The sequence below is a fragment of the Macaca nemestrina genome, chromosome 12 (assembly GCF_043159975.1).
Source record: "Macaca nemestrina isolate mMacNem1 chromosome 12, mMacNem.hap1, whole genome shotgun sequence".
NCBI classification, from domain to species: Eukaryota; Metazoa; Chordata; class Mammalia; order Primates; family Cercopithecidae; genus Macaca; species Macaca nemestrina.
In genome coordinates, this window is record NC_092136.1 from 776,766 (window position 1) to 798,469 (window position 21,704).

General features: G+C 58.1%; 1 protein-coding gene across 6 annotated transcripts in view; it reads right to left on the reverse strand.

Annotated features, from left to right (window-relative positions):
• Window positions 1–513: 513 nt before the first annotated feature.
• The window catches only part of LOC105494164 (chitinase domain containing 1), a 45,139-nt gene continuing 23,948 nt past the window's right edge, over window positions 514–21,704 (reverse strand). For 4 of the 6 annotated variants that reach the window (XM_011762363.3, XM_011762364.3, XM_011762365.3 and 1 more), the window contains 5 exons: window positions 18,512–18,613; window positions 17,720–17,875; window positions 3,403–3,483; window positions 3,006–3,048; window positions 2,644–2,833 (listed from right to left, as the gene is read on the reverse strand). In XM_011762363.3, the coding sequence (XP_011760665.1) occupies window positions 2,735–2,833; window positions 3,006–3,048; window positions 3,403–3,483; window positions 17,720–17,875; window positions 18,512–18,613 (481 nt within the window). In that variant the 3' untranslated portion in view covers window positions 2,644–2,734. Of the gene's footprint in view, window positions 2,224–2,643; window positions 2,834–3,005; window positions 3,171–3,402; window positions 3,484–17,719; window positions 17,876–18,511; window positions 18,614–21,704 lie in introns of those variants that run through there. The other 2 variants (XR_011610384.1, XM_071074024.1) reach the window with 2 other exon arrangements.

A 21,704-nucleotide genomic window follows, 5' to 3' on the forward strand; every position in this document is an offset into this window, starting at 1 on the left:
GTCTGCCTTCCCTACCCCATCTTCCCTTCTGGCACCCAGGCCTGGGGCAGGGCAGCCTCTGGCATGAGGCTTAGGCAGAGCCCTGTGGCTGTGGGGTCACCTGGTGCAGAGGCTTGGGGGAGCCGCCTGCAGAGGACTCTCCAGACTTCTGGTTTTAAGGAAATCATGACATTAGCTCTAAGAAGTGGTGATGGGGCCAGACACGGTAGCTCACACCTGTAATCCCTTTGGGAGGCCAAGGCGGGTGGATCACTTGAGGTCAGGAGTTTGAGACCGGCCTGGCCAACATGTTGAAACCCTGTCTCTACTAAAAATACAAAAATTAGCCAGGTTTGGTGGCAGGAGAATCGCTTGATTCTGGGAGACAGTGCAGTGAGTGGAGATCGCACCACTGCACTCCAGCCTGGATGACACAGGAAGACTCCATCTCAAAAGAAAAAAATAGTAATAAAAATATAAAAAAAGTGCCAAGCGCCCTCGGGGGGTGGGGGGGAGGGGGCGTCCCTGAACTGCCGGCCTGTGCTAGGTGGGCTTCCCTCTGCTTCACCCCCAACCCCAGGGTCTTCCTCCCCAAGTGGGGCTCTCCTGCCCAAAAACCCCCACCCCAGGGCCTCCTCCTGAGGCAGGGCTCCTTCCACATCACCCCCACCCTGGGGCCTCCTGTCGAGGTGGGGCTCCGCTTTTCCCCCGTCTATTTTGTTCCTAGAACTCTGCCCTTTAAGTGAGCTGGCAGCACAAAGCAGTTATCACAGGGCACAGAAAAAACATGCATCAAGGTGCCTGCCACAGGATTCTCACAGCCAGGGTGAGGGTTGTGTGGGGACACTGGCCACAGAGATGACAGTCAGTTCAGGTTGGGGCATCTGATCCCCAAACTACCCCACAATCTCAATTTCCAGCTAATTCCTGCCTCACTCTCTGCCCATCACCCTGGAGACAGAGCCCGCTCTAGGCGTCCTATCCTATGTGGCATCCCCACCCCTGCTTGCACCCAATGCTGATCTGGCAATGCCTAGCTCCAGGCCCACACCACCCTCCCAGACCTGCGTGTCCCCTGCCCTCACTCTGACGGAAGCCACAGGATCCCTGAGAACGAACTCAAATGTTAGCGTCAGCGCCTCTGGGGACACAAGGTCAGTGCCCCAAAGCCAGTGGCAGCTTTTGTTTTTTTTTAGAGAAGGTTTTTGGAGTGTAGTTGATCACAGCTCACTGCAGCCTCAACCTCATCAAGTGCTCCTCCCACCTCAGCCTCCTGAGTAGCTACGAGTACAGGCCCATGCCACCACGTCTTGCTAACGTGTATTTTTAGGGGGTAGAGACGGGGTTTCACCATGTTGTCCAGCATTCCTCCCGCCACAGCTTTCCAAAGTACTGGGATTACAGGCATGAGCCACTGCACACACCACCTGTATCTCCTACACCCATGTCAAGCAGCAGCAAAGCGGTGGGAAGGGCTGCACCTGCAGTGTGGCGGCTCACAGGCCTCCCTGACATCCAGGCCTTTCTTAGGCGTGGGTGCCTCGGGCCAACCCAGGACCCCCTCCCCAGCTTCTGTCCTGTGGAGGAGACCCCACCATGCTTCTTACCACCGGCTGGAGATGTCCTGACCCCCCTGCCCACCACACCCTGATGTTACTGACTCTGAACCAGAACCAGTGCCCACCCTGGCCTCACCGTCCCTCACCCCACGGCATTCTCAGGCACGCCCAGGCCCATCCACCCCCTGGACTCACTTCTGTCCCCCCAAGAGACCCTGCCTGGGACGTGTACCCACCTATGCCCTCCGCTGCCCACCTCAGCCCTGTGGGTCCCAATGGTGAGGAGAGGAGTTCTCACGGCCAGCCAAGGACAGGATGGCGATGAGGGGCAGGGGAATGAAGGCCGCCAGGCCTTGGCTCATGCCTCCAAATTCCCCAGGACCTCCCCAGAGCCTGGACACCGCTGCATTGCGGGGTGGGTGCAGACTGCCAGCCACGTGTCCTCTGCCCCACCCCTCACTGGAAATGCCCTTCCCGATGTGGCCCACGGGTCCTGCCGTTGCCCCTCACCATGCTCCCTGATGTGGCCAGGCTGGCCTGGGGGTCACGCTACCTGAGGCGGCAGAGCTGAGCCAAGGTCCAGGGCCAATTTCAAGAGGGTGGGCCAGGTTCCTCTGTGCCCATTTCCAGGGCAGCCCCTGCACCCTTGCCGTGCTGGACTCGGTGGGGACGTCTGGGTGGCTCTCTGCAGATGTCACACATATGCTGTGGCTGGCGAGGTGGGTGGTGACGTGGGCGTGCAGCTCTCAGCTCTGTCACTGCCAAGCCCTGGGGTGATGCTGGGCAGAGCTGTCCCTACCAGGGCCCTCAAGTCCGGGAGTGGGCGAGTCTGGGATGGTTCCAGAGCTTCCAAACCCACATCTGGCCCAGGATGTGAGAAGCAGCCCAGAGAGGCCTGAGCCAGGCTGTCCTGGTGGGGCAGGTACTGTGGGTCCTGCCTGCCCAGCCGACAGGAGTTAGCCAGCAGATGCCCGGGTGGGAGGGGCTTGAGCTCTCGGGTGCCCCCCAGCCAGGACTCATCCCAGGGCAGGGACCCCTCATGAGAGGGTGGGGAGTCACATGGTGCCCAGGACCCCCGACTGAGGACTGCAGCAGACCCGTCACAGCAAACGGAGTGGAGGCCTGTATTTCACACCTGCTCACTCACTCCATGGCTTAGAAAAGAACACGTCCGCCGCGGAGGCCGCAAAGCCCGCCTAGAGCAGGTCGTAGAAGTAGTCCAGGCCCTGGCCCAGCTCCCAGATGGAGACCCCAACGCCCAGCTCCCGGGCCAGCTCCAGCCGCACCTGCAGGGACTGAGCACAGATGGAGGTGTGAGTGCCTGCTGGGGCCTGTCCCCCAACACCTAGGAGTGTCCTCCAGGCCGAGGGGCAGCACTGCCTGGACCCCAGGGACCGCAGGCCAGTGCCTGCCATGCTGTCGCATGCCCCATCTCTCCCCCGGTCCCATGGCTGGCAGCACACGCACCTTCAGGGTTGGGTAGAAGACGACGTGCCTCCCACTGCGGCTCCTGCAAGACAAGGGGACTGTCGGCCCGTCCGCCGCCTCTGCTGGTTCCAGGCCTCCTCCCCTCACAGCCAAGGTCCACGGCCTGGACTCTTCCCACCCGCCAGGTGGCCACCTGCTGTCCAGCTGTGCTCCGGGGCCGGGAGCAGCAAGTCAGCTCGTGACCCTGGGACCCCCTGGCCCTGCTGCTCCCTCATCTCCACCCCCTGGGTCCTGGGATCCCCTGGGCCCTGCTGCTCCCTTGTCTCCACCCCCAGCGTCCTGGGACCCCCTGGGCCCTGCTGCTCCCTCGTCTCCACCCCCAGGGTCCCTCCCTGCACACAAGGCCGAGGCGGGCCATGCACTTCCCAACACTCACTTCTTGTACTCGAAGAAGTGCTCCGAGGCCTGGCTGTCCCACACCATCCGGGGCCTGTGGTCCTTCAGTGTCTGGATGTACCTGGGGAGACCAGGGTGTGGGTTTGGGAGCCCACCCAGCTCCCCTACCTTGTACCCCAAAGGCTGTGGCTATCAGCAGGGGCAGGGCCACTCAGGGCAGCAGGTAGAGGGAGCCACTGTCCCCAGAGGTCTGGGGGACGATGGCTGGTGGGGTGGCCAGAGCCTCAGGTCCTGTGAACCCTGTATTTGAGGAAGCACATCTTCCGGGAGCTTCCTCAGGAGAAGCCACCCCAAGTCCTCTCAATGGCCTGGAGAGTGACACGAGGCCTGAAACTGCCTCACCCTGGGGATGGCCCTCAGGCTACACAGTGGCTGCTGGACGGGGCTCCTCACTCTGTCTAGACCCCAGGTGAGAGGCTAACCAGACAGGCCTCAGGCTGCCCTGGCCCCGCTGCTGGCCCTGGACTGATGGGCAGTGCCTCATACTGGGGATGGCTGCCTGGGGCAGTGGTTTCTGCACTTTTTTTTTTTTTTTTTTTTGAGATAGAGTCTCGCTTTGTCACCCAAGCTGGTGTACAGTGGTGCAATCTTGGTTCACTGCAACCTCTGCCTCCCAGGTTCAAGTGATTCTGCCTTAGCCTCCTGAGTAGCTGGGACTACAGGTGCGCACCACCACGCCCGACTAATTTTTGTATTTTTTAGTAGAGACGGGTTTCACCGTATTGGCCAGGCTGGTCTGGAACTCCTGACCTCGTGATCTGTCCGCCTTGGCCTCCCGAAGTGCTGGGATTACAGGCGTGAGCCACTGCGCCCGGCCTCTGCACCCTTTCAAAGGCTAAGTCTGTCTCAGTCTTGAACCACCACCACCCCAGGCCCAGGACTGCAGCAGGCCCCCCCTGAGCACCAAGAGCCAATGGTTTGAGAACCACCCCCTCCTTCACAGAGGACAGGCTCATTCCCAAGGTGCTGGGGACACAACAGCGGTTTCCAGGTCACGGGGGACTTTGAGTGTGGGCACATCTCACACTGCACATTTGGGACCAGGGCAGGTGGTTCCAGAACACTATGGGCCACAGCCACCAGCAGCAGCGACAGATCGTTCTGGAAGCTTCTGGTCTCTGCAGACAGGAGTGTGTGCAGGTGGAGGCAGCTGACAACGGAACATGACCAGTGGCTGCTGCGTGAGAAAAGTGCCCCCCACATGCCTGGGGCTGCAGCCTCAGGGAGGAGGCCTGGAGTGGGGCCTACAGCCTGGACACCATGCGGGAGGGGAGGACAGGCAGTGGGCAGCTGCAGGGGCGCAAGGACCTGGGCTGTGTGGCATGGACATCTGCAGGACCCTAAGGGGTCATGGCTGGACACTGCAGGGTTTATCCAAGTGAGAAATGGCAGCCACAGGACCGCACCTCGAGCCACCTTCCTGCTCCTGCCCAGGAGGAATGGGATGTCTGAGGATCCTAACGGGGGAGGCTGCTGTTGTCCTGAGTGGGGCAGAGTCCCCTCGACACTGGGAGCCTCTTCCAGACTAGGGCACGTCACTTCAGAGCTGTGAGCGGGAGCAGCTGCCACTTGCCCAGCAGTGCTCGAGAAAGTGCCAGACCCCATCGGGTAGCTCTGGCCTTTCGGGGCACGGGGGCTGCTCTGCAGACATCAGACCCTGGTAGACACATGGCAGGGAGGGTGGAAATTAGCACTCGGGCGGCCTCCCCAACCCAGACAGAGTTTCCCTTAGACGCCTGTTTCTGCTTTTTTGAGACAAAGTCTCACTGTCACTCAGGCTGAAGTGCAGTGGCACGATCTTGGCTCACTGTAACCTCCGCGTCCCAGGTTCAAGCAATTCTCCCACCTCTGCGCCTCCCAAGTAGCTAGGATCACAGCCACCTGCCACCACGCCCAGCTGGTTTTTGTATTTTTAGTAGAGATGGGGTTTCTCCATGTTGGTCAGCCTGGTCTTGAACTCCTGACTTCAAGTGATCTGCCCGCCTTGGCCTCCCAAAGTGTTAGGATTACAGGTGTGAGCCAGCACGCCCGGTCCCCCTAGATGCTGGTAATGGGACGGCAGCAGTGGCTATAGCAGCTCCAGCCATCCCAGGCCTGGAAAGCACTGCTGGACCCCTGCCCTCCTGAGGCTGGGCCAGGCCCCTCAACAGCCATGTGCAGACATGGTCCTTCCAGAAGCCCCTCCAGGCCAGGCAACATGGAGGCTGCCGGCACAGCCACAACCCCATCGACAGCTCTAAAATGACCGCCTTCTCCTGAACTGAAACACGGCTCAAGGTGGTGGTGGTGTAATTTGCAGCTTCCCCCCAATATCCGCTGGGTGGCTCTGTGAGAAGAATGGGACGTGCAGGGTCGTGGGCAGATGCCTCAGGGCAGAGATGGCCCCTGGGCTGTGGGGAGCTCTGGCCACGCCACACACTCCTCCTCCTGGGGGGCCTCTGTGGTCACTGCTCATAATCTGCTGCCTCCAGGAGGAGGTGAGGCTGTGGGTGGCCAGGATCCCTGAGAGCACCGAGTGCCTCCCACTCAGGAGCCCCAGCCTGGTGGTTTGGTGAGTGGGTAGTGACCACGCTGTGGGGGCAGCCACGACCAGGGCGTTGTCAGGGACCCCAACCCCGGGAATCGCTACTCCCAAGCAGGCCCTGGGAACAAGGAGAAGCTAGAGCCCAGGTGCTGGGTGGGGGTGTGTGCCCAGTTCCCAAAAGCCCAGGGAGGGTCCGAGAGTCACTCCTGGGGAGGAGGGTGAGGCCACCGGGTGTAGGGGCGGGGCTGAGTGAGGAGGGGCAGCTGCAGGCACAGGGAGGGAGTCCAGGCCCATAGCGGAGGGAGGAGTCTTCAGAGGGCCGCAGACACACAGAGGGGCTGGGTCCTTGGGGGGTCTGAGTGGCCACCCAGGCTGGTAACTGGGACCCCCTTGAGGGCTTATAAGACCCCAAGGAGCATGGCTGGTGTGATGGACAAGCACACCAGGGGGCCAGGCTCCCAGGAGGAACAAGGGCCACACAGGTCTTTTGGGGAGCAGGCACCAGCCACGGTGAGGGGGGAGCGGGCGAGGGGCCTGCCTGGGAGGAAGGAAGGGTCAGAGAGAAGGTAGGGGAAGTTGAAAGTCTGAGGGTGGGTGTGGGGAGCACCGCAGGAGCCCAGGGGAGGGACAAGCACATGGACGGGGAGGAATAAGGACTCAATTAACATGGACAGCCTCGGCCTCACAGAAACATCCAGAACAGACAAACCTACAGAGACGGTGGGCTGGAGATGGGCACAGGCTAGGGCAGGGAAAGAGGGCACAACTGCTAACAGGCAGAGGGCTTTTGGGGAACAGTACTGAGGGTTGCACAATTCTGCGAGCATACTAAATGCCACTTTGAAATGGTGCATTTTATGGTACGTGAATTTTATCCAACCTCAAAAAAAGTTACAAGGCCTCAAATGGAAAGAGTCAAGGAAAGCCAAACAGGATATACACACAAAACACACCGAGACACGCCACAGAGGAATTTAGGAGGACCAGGGACAGAGGTCTGACGTGTTTCTAGGGAGAAAGCAGATCAAGTGTGAGAAAGATGGTCTTGGACCTCCTGATGTGGAGGGTGGGGGTCACCCCACGGAGACCAGCTTGGAAACTTCTCTTGGAGAAGGTTCCAGAAAACCGAAATAAGTGGGACGAGGGGCTTGCTCCAAAGCCTGGGGAGTTTGCCAACGTCTAAAAGGCAAGGTTGAAAAACAGAGATGCCTGAGGGGGCTGGGCGTGGTGGCTCACACCTGTAATCCCAGCACTCTGGGAGGCCGAGGTGGGTGGATCACCTGAGGTCAGGAGTTCAAGACCATCCTGGCTAACACGGTGAAACCCTCTCTACCAAAAATACAAAAATTAGCCGGGCATGGTGGTGGGCGCCTGTAATCTCAGCTACTTAGGAGGCTGAAGCAGGAGAATCGTTTGAACCTGGGAGGTGGAGGGTTGCAGTGCGCTGAGATTGTGCCACTGCACTCCAGCCTGGGTGACAGAGTGAGATTCTGTCTCAAAAAAAAAAAAAAAAAAAAAAAAAAAAAAAATGCCTGCTTGAGGGAGGCGGCACTGGCGGGCGGAGGAGGGAACTCCCAATACCTCACCTCCACTCTGTGCTGTGGCCCCGTGGAGCAGGCGTGCCAAACCCCCAGAGTAGTCAAGTCTGAGCAATCCCTCCACCCTGCTAACCAAAGAGGCCCACGGAGGACTGGCCCACATGGACACGCTGCTGCTGTCATGCTGGCCTGAGAGCCCGGGCTTGTGACTCCCGGGAGGGCAGTAGGCCATGCTCCTCCACTGCCCTGAGCGGCTCCGGGCCCAACCCTACAGTCTTGGCCCAGTGGCTGGCAGGAGCCCTGGTCATCCACCAAGAAGGGCGTCCCTCTCTTGGCCCCTGAGTGGAAGCCAGCTCATGGGAGGCCGCAGGGGAGGCCAGCATCAGAGGCTGATGGGGGCCTCTCTCCTTGAGTCTGCCCAGGCAGCCTCCTGAGACACAGGACTGACAAGAGCATCTGACCAGATGTTCCAGGACACCTTGACTCCATGTGCAGAGCCAGCCTGGGCTGAGCAAGGAAGGAGCCTGGGGAGGTGGCCCCAGGATCTCAGCAAGGCAAGGTATGAGAACTCTGGGCCAGCTGGGATGGGGAGACATGGGATAGAACAAGGAGTGGGAGCTATGCACCTGTATCTCACCTGCCTCCAGGTGTGTGCCTGTGTGTACCTGTGCCACAGCTGGGGCCGGGAGCTATGCACCTGTGTCTTGCCTATCTCCAGGTGTGTACCTGTGCTATAGCTGGGGCTGCCTCACCCGAGGACGCGGTTACCAGATATGGTGACGGAGCCTCCAGACCCTTCCTGGCCACGCCCAGAACCCAAGTTGGGTGGCTGCCTCTCCCCAGACTTAATTTTTTTTTTTGTTTTTTTGAGATAGGGTCACCAGGCGCAGTGGCTCATGTCTGTAATCTCAGCACTTTGGGAGGCCAAGGCAGGTGAATCACCTGAGGTCAGGAGTTCCAGATCAGCCTGGCCAACATGGTGAAACCCCGTCTACTAAAAATACAAAAAATTAGCCAGGCATGGTGACACACACCTATAGTCCCAGCTACTTAGGAGGCTGAGGCAGGAGAATCGCTTGAACCTGGGAGGTGGAGGCTACAGTGAGCTGAAATCAAGCCACTGCACTCCAGACTGAGCGACAAGAGCGAAACTCCATCTCCAAAACGAAAAGAGATAGGGTCTTGTTCTGTCACGAAGGCTGGCATGCAATGGTGTGATCATAGCGCACTGCAGCCTGGACCTCCAAGGCTCAAGCGATCCTCCCGCCTCAGCCTCCTGAGTGGCCAGGACTATACAGGTGTGCAACACCACACCCTGCTAACTTTTAACATTTTTGTAGAGATGGGGGTCTTGCTATGTGGCCCAAGCTGGTTTCAAACTCCTGGCCTCAAGTGATCCTCCCACCTCGGCCTCCCAAGCTGTTACGATTACAGGTATGAGTCACCACACGCAGCACCCCTTGGATTTGACCAAGTGGCTGCTAGGGCTGTACTGGCTCCAAAGGTATAGCAGTGCAATTACACAATCATGGTATGCTGTGAGCCGCCCTGAGCCGCCCTTAGGAAGCGGTTCTGTGTCCTGGAGGCAGCAGGCAGAAGACAGCCTGGAGGCACACAGCTTCCTGCAGGGAACAATGCACGAGGCCCGGCTCTGGTCTCAGGAGTATGTGTGGAGAGAAGCCCTTCCTAGGACCCCTCAGGAGCCCCCACAGGGCTCTGCAGCCAGCTGCAAGGAAGGGGTCCAAGGGAGTGGAGCTGCTGCTGGCTGGTGGGAGGAGGGGCTTGCAGGCTCCACCCAGGGCCAGGGCTGCTGTGGGCAATGGTGAGGCCCCCAACCCCAGGCCCAGGCCTCCTTCTGGAGGGAGGACATAGCTGACAGCTGCCCCTCCCCAAGCCTACCCTGCAGACACTGAAACCCCAGGTCAGGTGCTCCTATCTTCACACGTTTCAGTCGCCTCTCAGAGCTTGAATTCAACCAGACAGCCCTCCTCGGTGGGTGGCCATCCTTCTGCAGGGCTGTCCTGTCTGAAATGTTGGATCCAGCAACATCCTGAGACCGGAAGCCCTGAGGCTCGCCGTCTCCCTCCCATGGAGGCGGGCGTGGCTAGGCCACAGATACACGCCAGTCAGTCCCCACAGCCAGCCCCACTGGGGACGTGCGCGGGAGCTGCTGCTAGCCAGCCAAGGCTGGACGGAGCCCAGGGCTCCCAGAGGCACAGGCTGGAGACACTGAGGGCCCCGGGCATGGAGGAGACCTGGCCCCTTGTCACTGGCTAGCAGAGAGCGCTGGGGTGTTGGGAGAACATGGTGAGCGTGAGCCTGGGGATCGGGGCTGGGGTTGCTGAAACCCTTGGCGCCGCATGAGGCCGAGGGAGTCAAGTCCTGGGGTGGCCATGAGGGGCTTGCCACACGATTCTATGCACTTTTATGCTTGAAGATTCTCACAGTAAAAGATTCACAAGACAGGAGGAAAACGCCTAGGTCCACCGAGTCGTGGCAGCAAAAGACGCCAGGGCAGTGATGAGGGCCACGTGCCCAAGATTCAACCCCTGCTGCTTCTGGCCTCCCAGACATCCCTTGGGGGGTGACAGACAGGATGAAGGGAAGATGGGCTCCACTCTGCAGAGGACACAGTAGGCTGGAGGAGCGAGGAGGCTGGGGCTGGATGACTGGCTGGTGTGGGTGGCAGGCGCCGCATTGCTTGGCGGTGCACGTGGTGTGTGGGGGCATGTGAGGCTGGGGACCATCTTCTGCTCTTTAGGGTGGCTGCAGCTAATAAGTGAGATTTCAGCTAGAAAAGCAGACATTTGGTGCCAACACAAGGCGAGAACAGAGGGTGAAGAGAGGCGTCTGAGTGATGTCGCCAGAGCTCAGCAGGAACCAGCACAGGTGCGAGGACTGATAAGCCTTGAGAAAGGGCTGGGAGAGGAGCCCCAGCTTCTGGAACAGACAGGGAGGACCCACAGAACACCCCACAATGGTGGCCCATCTCACCCTGTGCATGCTGCAGGCAGTGAGCCCTTGGGCTGGGTTTGGTGTCCAGAGTGGATGCCACCTGTCCAGGGCAGGACCACGGACGGGGTGCAGATGAACAGTGCAGCTGAGAGGGAGGTCGGGGCTTGGGGAGGGGCCAGACGCCACCAGGGCAGAGCCAGGGTCAGGAAGAATGTTCTGAGGAGCTGCGAACACGGCCCCTCCCCTGCGCGGACATTCAGGCGGAGGCAGGAGTGCCATCCACTCGCAGAGGGGACTCTGTCACAGTTGGGAGCTAGGAACCTACCCAGTGAAGACTCTGGTGGCTGTCAGGCATCAAACTCCCAGCGGCAGGGATGCCTCCACCTGTGATCCTTGCCAGTGTCCCCCCTGGACTAGAGTGGGGGCGCCCTCCCTGCCATACCCTTGAGGCAGGAGCCATGGCTGTGCAGCGTCAGCGCTCTCTCGGCTGGCTCAGCAGCTGTGAGGATGCACGTGTGAGCAAGTCTTGGCAGCTGGTTATTTATTCCAGCCTTGTGGGAGGTGGCCCTGCTGAGCTGGCATCTGTGCTGCTGCCCTGGCCAAGGTCTCTGGGCAGGGTCAGACAGGGCAAGAGCTACTGGCCACCCAGGATGGGACGTGGGGACAGGCACTCTAGGGGCCGCTGAGACCCAGATCTCCCCATGGCCTGCTCCCCTTAAGTGGTCCTGCGTCCAGGCTGGAGACTGCCAGGTGCCCACACCCCTCCTCTGTGCCACTCAGGCCCAGGGGTCATTAACAAGGGCACTTTGGGTGGGCGAAGAGGGCAGATTAGGAGGGGACTTCTCAGATGGAAGTGAGGACCCAGAAGCAGTGCCTTTCTTTCCTGACTGGGTACACCCAGACCCCAACTTGTGCAAAACTGGGGGTTCCTGAGGGCATATACCCCCACACACTCACGTACACACCTTTGTAATCAGAATTCCTTGACCCCAAACCCACTAGCCAATTCTCAGAACAATCATGGGTGGGTGCAACCGCCCAGGGGAGGCTGCTGAAGGCTTTGGTTGTTTTGGAGACAGGGTCTTGCTCTGTAGCCCAGACTGGAGTGCAGTGCAGTCCCCACCTCCACAGCTCAGGCATTCCTGAGTAGCTGGGACCACAGGTGTGCACCACCATACCCAGCTACCTTTTTTTTTTTTTTAACTATTTGTAATGACGGGTCTATTTTGCACAGGTCTCGAACCCCTGGGCTCAAGCAATCCTCCTGCCTTGGCCCCCCAAAGTGCTGGGATTACAGGTGTGAGCTGTTGTGCCAGGCCACACTGATGCCTTGTGTGACCTGACCCAGGCTCTTGTGCAGTGAGTGAGCCCCAACTCTTCACCCTCACATGGTGTAAATGGCTAAGCTGTTCCCCTAAAATCCACAGGGTGAAGTGTGTGGTGTCTTGAATGTTCTCTGCAAAATTCACACTGAAATGTAATCCCCACTGTGGCACTGTGGCCTTTAGAAGGTGACTAGGTCATGAGGGCTCTGACCTGGTGAACGGATTAATCCATTCATGGTGGCACTGTGGGGAGGCGGGGCCCTTAGAAGGTGACTGGGTCATGAGGGCTCTGCCCTGGTGAACGGATTAATCCATTCATGGTGGCACTGTGGGGAGGAAGGGCCTTTAGAAGGTGACTGAGTCATGAGGGCTCTGCCCTGGTGAACGGATTAATCCATTCATGGACTAGTGGGTTAATGGGCCAGTGGGTGACCATGGGCATGGGACTGTGGCTTTCTAAGAAGAGGAAGGCGGCCTGGGTAGCTCGCTCAGAGCCTGTACCACGGGACGCCCTGCACTGCCTCTGGACTCTTTGGAGTAACCACCACCAAGAAGGTTCTCACAGAAGTGACCACGGACCTTGGACTTCTCAGCCTCTATAAGAAATAAATCCCTGTCTGGGTGCAGTGGCTCACACCTGTAATCCCAGAACTTTGGGAAGCTGAGCCGGGTGGATCACTTGAGGTCAGGAGTTTGAGACCAGCCTGCCCGACATAGCAAAACCCCATCTCTACTGAAAATATAAAAATTAGCTGGGCATGGTGGCACGCGCCTGTAGTCCCAGCTACTCAGGAGGCTGAGGCAGGACAATCACTTGAACCCAGGAGGTGGAGGTTGCAGTGAGCCGAGACTATCACTGCACTCCAGCCTGGGGACTCCATCTCAAAAAAAAACAAAAAACAAAAACAAAAACAAAAACGTGGTGGCACATGCCTGTAATTCGAGCTACTTGGGAGACTGAGGCAGGAGAATTGCTTGAACCCGGAAGGCAGAGGTTGCGGTGAACCAAGATCGCACCATTGCACTCCAGCCTGGGCAACAAGAGCGAAACTCCGTCTCAAAATAAATAAATAAATAAAATAAATTCCTTTTCTTTATAAAGTACTCAGTTTCAGATATTCTGTTATAAGCAACAGAAAACGAACTAACACAAGTCCTAATCCCCAGTGCCTCAGAGTAGCACTATATTTAGAGAAATAGTTTTTAAAATTTTTTTATTTTTTCTTTTTTTCCTGAGACAGAGTCTTGCACTGTCGCCCAGCCTGGAATGCAGTGGCTCGATCTCCGCTCACTACAACCTCTGCCTCCCATGTTCAAGCGATTCTCCTGCCTCAGCCTCCCAAGTAGCTGGGATTACAGGCCTCCCGAGTAGCCCGCCACCACACCTGGCTAATTTTTTTTTTTTTTTTTTTCTTTTTGAGACGGAGTCTCGCTGTGTCACCCAGGCTGGAGTGCAGTGGCACGATCTCAGCTCACTGCAACCTCTGCCTCCCGGGTTCACACCATTCTCCTGCCTCAACCTCCCGAGTAGCTGGGACTACAGGTGCCCACCACCACGCCCGGCTAATTTTTTGTATTTTTAGTAGAGACGGGGTTTCACTGTGTTAGCCAGGATGGTCTCAGTCTCCTGAACTCGTGATCCGCCCGTCTTGGCCTCCCAAAGTGCTGGGATTACAGGTGTGAGCCACGGCACCTGGCCACGCCCAGCTAACTTTTTGTATTTTTAGTAGAGATGGGATTTTACTATGTTGGCCAGGCTGGTCTTGAACTCCTGACTTTGTGATTGACCCACCTTTTTCTTTTTCTTTTGTAGAGTTAGGGTCTTACTATGTTGCCCAGGCTGATCTTGAACTCCTGGGCTCCAGTGATCCTCCTGCCTCAGCCTCCTGAGTAGCTAGGACCACAGGCCTGAGCCTGCACTGAGAAAGTCTTTCAAGATATGAGTAAAATGATGTCACAAGGGTGGGCTGTAATGCAACATGATTGGTGTCTTACAAGAACAGGAGATAAGGGCCAGGTGTGGTGGCTCATGCCTGTGATCCCAGCACTTTGGGAGGCCGAGGCGGGCGGATCACGAGGTCAGGAGATCGAGACCATCCTAGCTAACATGGTGAAACCCCGTCTCTACTAAAAATACAAAAAATTAGCTGGGCGTGGTGGTGGGCACCTGTAGTCCCAGCTACTTGGGAGGCTGAGGCAGGAGAATGGCGGGAACCCGGGAGGCGGAGGTTGCAGTGAGCTGAGATCGTGCCACTGCACTCCAGCCTGGGTGACAAGCGAGACCCCGTCTCAAAAAAAATGAAGAGTAGATAAGGACACACACAGGCGCACACGGGACCTTGTGAGGACACATGGAGAAGGCAGTTATCTACAAGCCAAGGAGAGAGGCCCTGGGAGGAGCCGACCCGACCTTAACGGCACCTTAATTTCATCTCCCACCTCCAGCCCCCAGGACTGAGACGAAGCTATTATTTCAGCTGCCCCACCTGTGGTACTTTGTTACCCTTGAATAGTGCGGTGGCGACTCAAGGCCAACACCTATCTGCCTTCCAAAAGCCCAATCAGAAGTGAGGCTTCCCTGAAGGCCTGGTGAGCAGAGCTCACAGCTGGAGCTGAGTCAGGGCTGGGTGCATGGGAGGCCTCTTGCTTTGCACAGGGGACCCTGGGCTGGGAGTCCAAGCTCTGTACATGGCTCCACCCAAAGGCCCCAGAACCAGGCACCATGTCAGGGATGTGGTAAGGTGGGGAACAGGAGCTGTGCTTCCAGAGCCTTCCCGGGATTCCCAGCGTCAAAGGAGGGCTGTGGTGGGGGAGGGTGCAGCACACACAGAAGCACAGACCAGTCCCGACTGGAAGAACAGACAGGTGGGCAGACAGGGTGGCCGGGCCCCTCACTCTGCACTGCAGGAACATGAGAGCTGGCACCCAGTGACTGACCCGTGCCCCATCTCAGCAGGAGCAGGGGACCCAAACAAGCCGGGGCCCTGGGGCAGTGCCCTCACCGGTGTGGAGCCCCGCGTGTCTCAGTGTGTGGCTGACTCACTGGGTGAGACGTGGGACAGAAGACGCCAGGCTCCTTGCCCTGCCTGATGCCCAGGCTGGCCCCAGGCCCTCCTCAGCCAGCACCCGCTCGCATCCACCCCTGCAGCAGCGTCAGGCCCTGCTCAGCGACCCAGAGCGCACCTAGGGCCAGGAGCCAGAGAACAGTGGGAGCCCAGGCCTGTGCTGGACCCCAGGACCAGCCGTGTGCACAGAGAGGAGCGTGCACATAAAGTGTCGGGGGAAGGACTCCACACACAACCCTGGTCTCGCAACATGGCCCACCTGACATCTGCCATGGAGGGGCTCACAGAGGGCACCCCTGGAGGCCGGGCAGGGAACACTGCCCCAACATACTCCTCTATCCACTGCTGCCACCCTCAGGACCCGCGAATCTAGCAGGTTACCTCTGCCTCTCCCCATGGCCGACCAGGAAGAAGCAGGGGTGATAGTCTGGCCTCTGCTTACCTGCCTGGGCTGACACGTACACACACCCCTCATGGAGGGCAGGCCTGTGGGGGACCTGCAGAGACTCACAAAGATGACAGCTGAGGCCTCCACAGAAAGGACCAGGTTCTCCAGAAAAGCGAGCAGCTAAAACTGTTTCTAAGAAACTCAACTGCACCCAGAACAAAGATTAAGATGATTTATAAAAATGCTAGGCCGGGCGCGGTGGCTCACACCTGTAATCCCAGCACTTTGGGAGGCCGAGACGGGTAGATCACGAGGTCAGGAGATCGAGACCATCCTGGCTAACACGGTGAAACCCCGTCTCTACTAAAAAAATACAAAAAAAAAAAACTAGCCGGGCGAGGTGGCGGGCGCCTGTAGTCCCAGCTACTCGGGAGGCTGAGGCAGGAGAATGGCGTGAACCCGGGAGGCGGAGCTTGCAGTGAGCCGAGATTGTGCCACTGCACTCCAGCCTGGGCGACAGAGCAAGACTCCATCTCAAAAAAAAGAAAAAAAAAAAAAATGCTAAAACACCCAGCACTCAACATGGTAAAATTCGCAATGCCTGAGGCATCAACCCAAGAGTACCAGGCCAACAGAAAGGCAGCATAATAGGACCCCAAACAAGGAGGAAAAGCAGTCTACTGAAACTGACCCCAATATCAGAACCAGCAGACATGAGCACTCAGCAGTTATTACAATTGAATCCCAATCTGCAAAAGTTTAGTAGAGACATGGAAGAGGGAAAGGGGACCCCAAACAAGCCTCTAGAGAATTGCAACATGTTGGCCAGGCTCGGTGGCTCGCGCCTGTCACAGCAGCACTTTGGGAGGCTGAGGCAGGAGGATGGTTGAGCCCAGGAGTTCGAGACCAGCCTGGGCAACATAGTGAGACCCCCCATCTCATAAAAAATAAAACAAGATTGAATTATGACACATGAGGTGACAAAAGCACTGGATGAGATTAATGGAAGGTTGGGTGGTGAGAGAAATGACTGCGTCAGGCTCAGGGCGGATGGGATTAATGGCAGGTTGGGCATAGGAAGAGAAATGGCCAGGCCAGGCGTGGGGCTCACACCTGTCATCCCAGCACTTTGGGAGGCTGAGGCAGGAGGATCGCTTGAGCCTAGGAATTTGAGACCAGCCTGGACAACATGGCAAAACCCTGTCTCTACAAAAAAGTACAAAAATTAGCAGGGCGTGGTGGCATGTACCTGTGGTCCCAGCTATTTGGGAGGCTGAGGTGGGAGGATATCTTCAGCCCAGGAGGTTGAGGCTGCAGTGAGCTATGATCACACCAGTGCACTGCAGCCTGGACGACAGAGTGAGACCCTGTCTCAAAAAAAAAAAAACAAAAGGAAACAGAAAAAAGAATCCTGGCCGGGTGCGGTGGCTCACACCTGTAATCCCAGCACTTTCGGAGGCCGAGGCAGGAGGATCACAAGGTCAGGAGATCGAAACCGTCCTGACTAACATGGTGAAATCCCATCTTTACTAAAAAGACAAAAAATTAGCAGGGCATGGTGGCGGGCGCCTGTAGTCCCAGCTACTCAGGAGGCTGAGGCAGGAGAGTGGCGTGAACCCAGGAGGCAGGGCTTGCAGTGAGCCGAGATGGCACCACTACACTCCAGCCTGGGCAACAGAGCGAGACTCCGTCTCAAAAAAAAAAAAAAAAAAAAAAAAGGGATTCCCAAAAGGTAAACGGTGTATTCGTGAGCTGTGGGACAAATTCAACGGATCTAGTGTTTGTGGTCTCCAAAGGAAAGGACAGAAGAAACACAAAATATTTGAAGAATTTGGCCCCAAATTTTCCAAATTTGCTAAGAGTACGAATGCACAGATTCAAGAGGTTCCATGAACGCTATGCAAAAGGAAAACGAAGACGTGTCAATCAAATTGTTCAAAACCAGCCATAAATACAAGATAGTCCTAAGAGCAGGGAGGACGGCAACACAGGCAGAACAAGGTGGCGGTGAAACGCCGTCTGTCCGAATGAGAAGGCGGCAACGTGCTTAAGGTGCCGGTGAGAAAACCGACAGCCAGAACTCTACAGCCAGGAAAATGTCCTCCAGAAATGAAGTAAAGTAATGCCAAAGAGAAACCACACTGGTAGAGCACACCAAGAACACAAAGCAGGAAATCAGTCCTGGGCAGAGAGGAGCATTCAAATTCAACACAGGAGGCCCCGGCCGTCCTGGGTGCTGTCGGCGAGGCTGACAGGTGGGGGAAGCCTCCGTCCCAGCTTCGCCCAGATGTGGGGACAGCTGACGTGGCGGTGTCATGGGTGGCGACCACAGTGGGGGCTGTGGTGGGGCGGGCACCAAGCAGGACTGACTCCCGGCCCAACCCCTATCTCTGACTCTGTGGGGCATGAGCCCTAGGGGACCGGGACCCTCCCCATCACTCAGTCTCCTTACACCCACACCCAGTGACACCTTCAGCACAGCAGGGAGAGCCCTTGGCTCACCTGGCCCCAACAACAGGCTCACGGGCATCCTTGGAGGTCGCGTAGTCCATACCATAGAAGTTGAGCCCCAGGAGGATTTTGCTTCGCCACTTGGACTTGGGGTCCAGGACCTGGACGCAGGCTCGAACCCAGGACAGGGGTGCATTAGGGCCAGGCCTGCAGGGCAAGGGGTGAGCAAGTTTCAGCAACAGGGAAGGCCCTGCACCTGAGCCACTGTTGGGGCCCTCCACCGAGGGGTGCATTCTCCCCATGCTGCAGCTAACACCTCTAGAAAATTGTGAAGAACAGAAGTGACCCATTATAACAGGCTGTCAGCAGAGCGGCCCCAGGAGGCACGCCACATCCAGGGCCAGGAACTCATATGCGGCCCCCACCCCAGAGCCACAGGCAGGAGTCTACATGACAGTGGGAAGGTCAGCAGACATGAGGCTTTCTGAGCATCCTTCCTGGAGTGTCCCTGCCTGCGCCCTGTGTCACACGGCCCACCCACAATAGTGTGGCTCAGGCCAAAGAGGACAGGGCGGCATTGGGCAGCAGCAGGACTGTGCCTGTGCCCCATCCGTGACTCGGCTCCACCAGAGGCAGGGCCCCACCCACGGGACCACCACAGGGCACGGGACAGGTGCAGTGCCACTGGCTTCCCCCAGGTGGGCGTCCAGGTTCAGCAGGTGGCCTTGTGCACAGAACCACAGGTAGGAGGGCGTCAGCTGTGCCCAGGAGCCCCCCAGGTCCACACTGACTGCTGCACTGTGGAGTCTGCTGTACCCTAGAAGCCCCCAAGCCCATACTCACTGATGCGCCGTGGAGTAGTCGTAGGTCATGAGGCTGAAACCATCCAGCACGGGGGCCAGTTGCTCAAACTCCTTGTGCGTGAACATGCCCAGCTGGTCGGTCCTGCAACAGACAGGTGCAGCCACCTCAGACTGCTATGCCCTGCCTGAAAACTCTCCCCAGCTGCGGTTCAGCTGGGGTGACAGCAAGCTGGCTGTGGGGAACTTGGGTCACTTCTTCCCAAGGGAAAAGTGGGGTGGGGGCAGCCTGCAGCTTGGTCGGGGCCACAGAGGCTGGGGGCTGGGAGACACGGGGATGTGGTCATGGGGGCCCAGAGGCCTGAGACCAGGATATAGTTGAGAATGACAGGCCTAACGGTGGGGAAACCTGGGCCAGGGCTGCCCATGGAGGGGCAAGGTCCATGGAGAGTGGCTAAGAGGATGGGCCACTGCTGAGAGCTGGAGTCGCTGAGATGGAGGTAACTGATCTAGGCTCCCAGGAGCGTCCCCTCCCGGGGTCTGCACCAAAGCCTCCCTGAAAACAGAGGCGGCTCCTGGGACACAGCCCTCAAGCCCACTCACGGTCAGCCTGACGCAATCAGACTGTCCAAAGCCCTCACTGGACCTCAGCAGGTAGATGGGAAATACAAGTGCTTGGCTCCCAGGGATGCAGCAAGGCTGTGTGGCACATTCCCTGGTCGGCTGCGGACACCTGTGGCATGGGCACTGCAGAGGAAGCAGTCCTGTTCTATCTGCCTGGCCCCTGGGCCATCTCTGGACGGCAGCCCTTCCCTCGGGGACCTGCTCCTTCCTGACCTAGATCCACTGGGAACTAGTGTCTCCGGGGGCAGCCCTCCTGCCTGGCCCAGGGAGAGCTGGGCGCTGGCCTATGGCCCCTCCACACCCAGGTCTGTAAGCCAAGGGGAGATGGGAGTGGTACACAAAGGTCAACACTGAGGGGGCCAAGGGACCCCACGGCAGCAGGACACAGGACAACAGCATGGGGGACGCGGTCGGAGGAGCGGCACTCACCAAAGTGAGGTGGGCCCCTGTGAGGCAGTGAGCCCTGATCTCCCTCAGTTGTGACCCCTCCTTTGCTCAAGGGTCACTGGGCTTCCAAATCTGGACCATGCCAAGGGCCTCAGTGCTGGGGCTTCTGTCAGGTGCTTCAGGGCCCAATACACCCCTGCAGATCCCTGGATCCACCTGGCAGGTCTGAGGAGCCCCTCTCCAGATATGCAGTCCTTTTTACCCCAGCCCCTGCCTTGAGTCTACTAGGACCAACGTCTGGGCCTTCCTCCTCTGCTGGGCACCAGGAGACCCAGGCCCCAGAGTCTGTCCGCCCTGCGCTGTCCCCGGCCTGCGGGTACATGGAGCATCATCAGCGGTCCCCTCAGCCCCGACCTCTTTTCCTGATGCCTGCCAGCCCCACCGCTCAGGCATGGTCAGCCTCCCTGGATCCCTGAGAAACACCTCCCAGCGCTATGCCCATCACTCCTGGTGGCCTCCGCAGTGCCTGGGCCCCTCTCTATAGCCAGGTGCCCCTAAGACCTCAGCCCCAAATCCAGTTGTCCACTCAACCCTTCCCGCCCTGCAACCTCCCTCTGGGCCGAGGCCTCCACCCAGGTCCTCTCACCGATACCCAAGGTCATTCTTTTTTTTTTTTTTTTTTGAGACAGAGTCTCACTCTGTCGCCCAGGCTGGAGTGCAGTGGCCGGATCTCGGCTCACTGCAAGCTCCGCCTCCCGGGTTTACGCCATTCTCCTGCCTCAGCCTGCCGAGTAGCTGGGACTACAGGCGCCCGCCACCTCGCCCGGCTAGTTTTTTTGTATTTTTTAGTAGAGACAGGGTTTCACCGTGTTAGCCAGGATGGTCTCGATCTCCTGACCTCGTGATCCGCCCGTCTCGGCCTCCCAAAGTGCTGGGATTACAGGCTTGAGCCACCGCGCCCGGCCTCATTTCTATTTTTGAGATGGGGTCTCTATGTCACCCAGGCTGGAGTGCCGCGGCACGATCCTATCTTCCTACTGCCTTGAACTTTTGGGTTCAAGCAATCCTCTTGCCTTTTTTAGTTGATTCAAAAAGGAAAAATGGCTGGGTGTGACGGCTCACACCTATAATCCCAGCATTTTGGGAGGCTGAGGCAGGTCGATCTCTTCAGCCCAGGAATTGGAGTCCGGCCTGGGGAACACAGCAAGACTCTTGTCTCCACAAAAAAATGAAAAAATGGCCGGGCGCGGTGGCTCAAGCCTGTAATCTCAGCACTTTGGGAGGCCGAGACGGGCGGATCACGAGGTCAGGAGATCGAGACCATCCTGGCTGACACAGTGAAACCCCGTCTCTACTAAAAAAATACAAAAAAACTAGCCGGGCGAGGTGGCGGGCGCCTGTAGTCCCAGCTACTCGGGAGGCTGAGGCAGGAGAATGGCGTGAACCCGGGAGGCGGAGCTTGCAGTGAGCCAAGATCACGCCACTGCACTCCAGCCTGGGCGGCAGAGCGAGACTCTGTCTCAAAAAAAAAAAAAAAAAAAAAAAAAAAGAAAATTAGCCAGGTGTAGTGGTGTGTGCCTATAGTCCCAACTCCTTGGGGGTCTGAGGTGGGAGGATGGCTTGAGCCTAGGAGGTGGAGGCCGCAGTGAGCCATGATCATGCCACTGCACTGCACTCCAGCCTGGGCAACAGAGCAAGACAGTGAATCGGTGTTGCTGTGGACAGGGTACTCGTGTCCCCACAAATGGTTATGCTGAAGCCCTAACCACTGACGCAATGGTTTCTGGAGATGGGGCCTTTAGGAGGTGGTTAGGGCTAGACGAGGCCATGACGATGGGCCCCATGGCAGAGTTAGTGTCGCTATGAGAAGAGACACCACAGCTCTTTGCCATGTGAGGACGCAGCAAAAAGGTGCCAACTGCACCAGGAAGAGGCCTCGCCGAAGGCAGCCTTCGGGCCTGCCAGCGCCTCTCCAAGTCAGTCCCAGGCAGCCCCTTGGCCCCTCCCACAGAGAGCCCCCCTGGCTCACAGCCCACAACACTCAGGCCCTGGCGGCAGATGCCAGGCGGCGTGGGCTGCCGGTTCCATCCCAGCCCGGTTGCTCCTGAGCTGAGATCTCCCCGTGACTTGCATTTGCGCTTCCCTCATGAATAACGTGGTTGAGCGTCTCCCAGCCTGCCCACCAGCTCCATGCACACATCTACTGTGGCCTCTCGTGGCTCCGA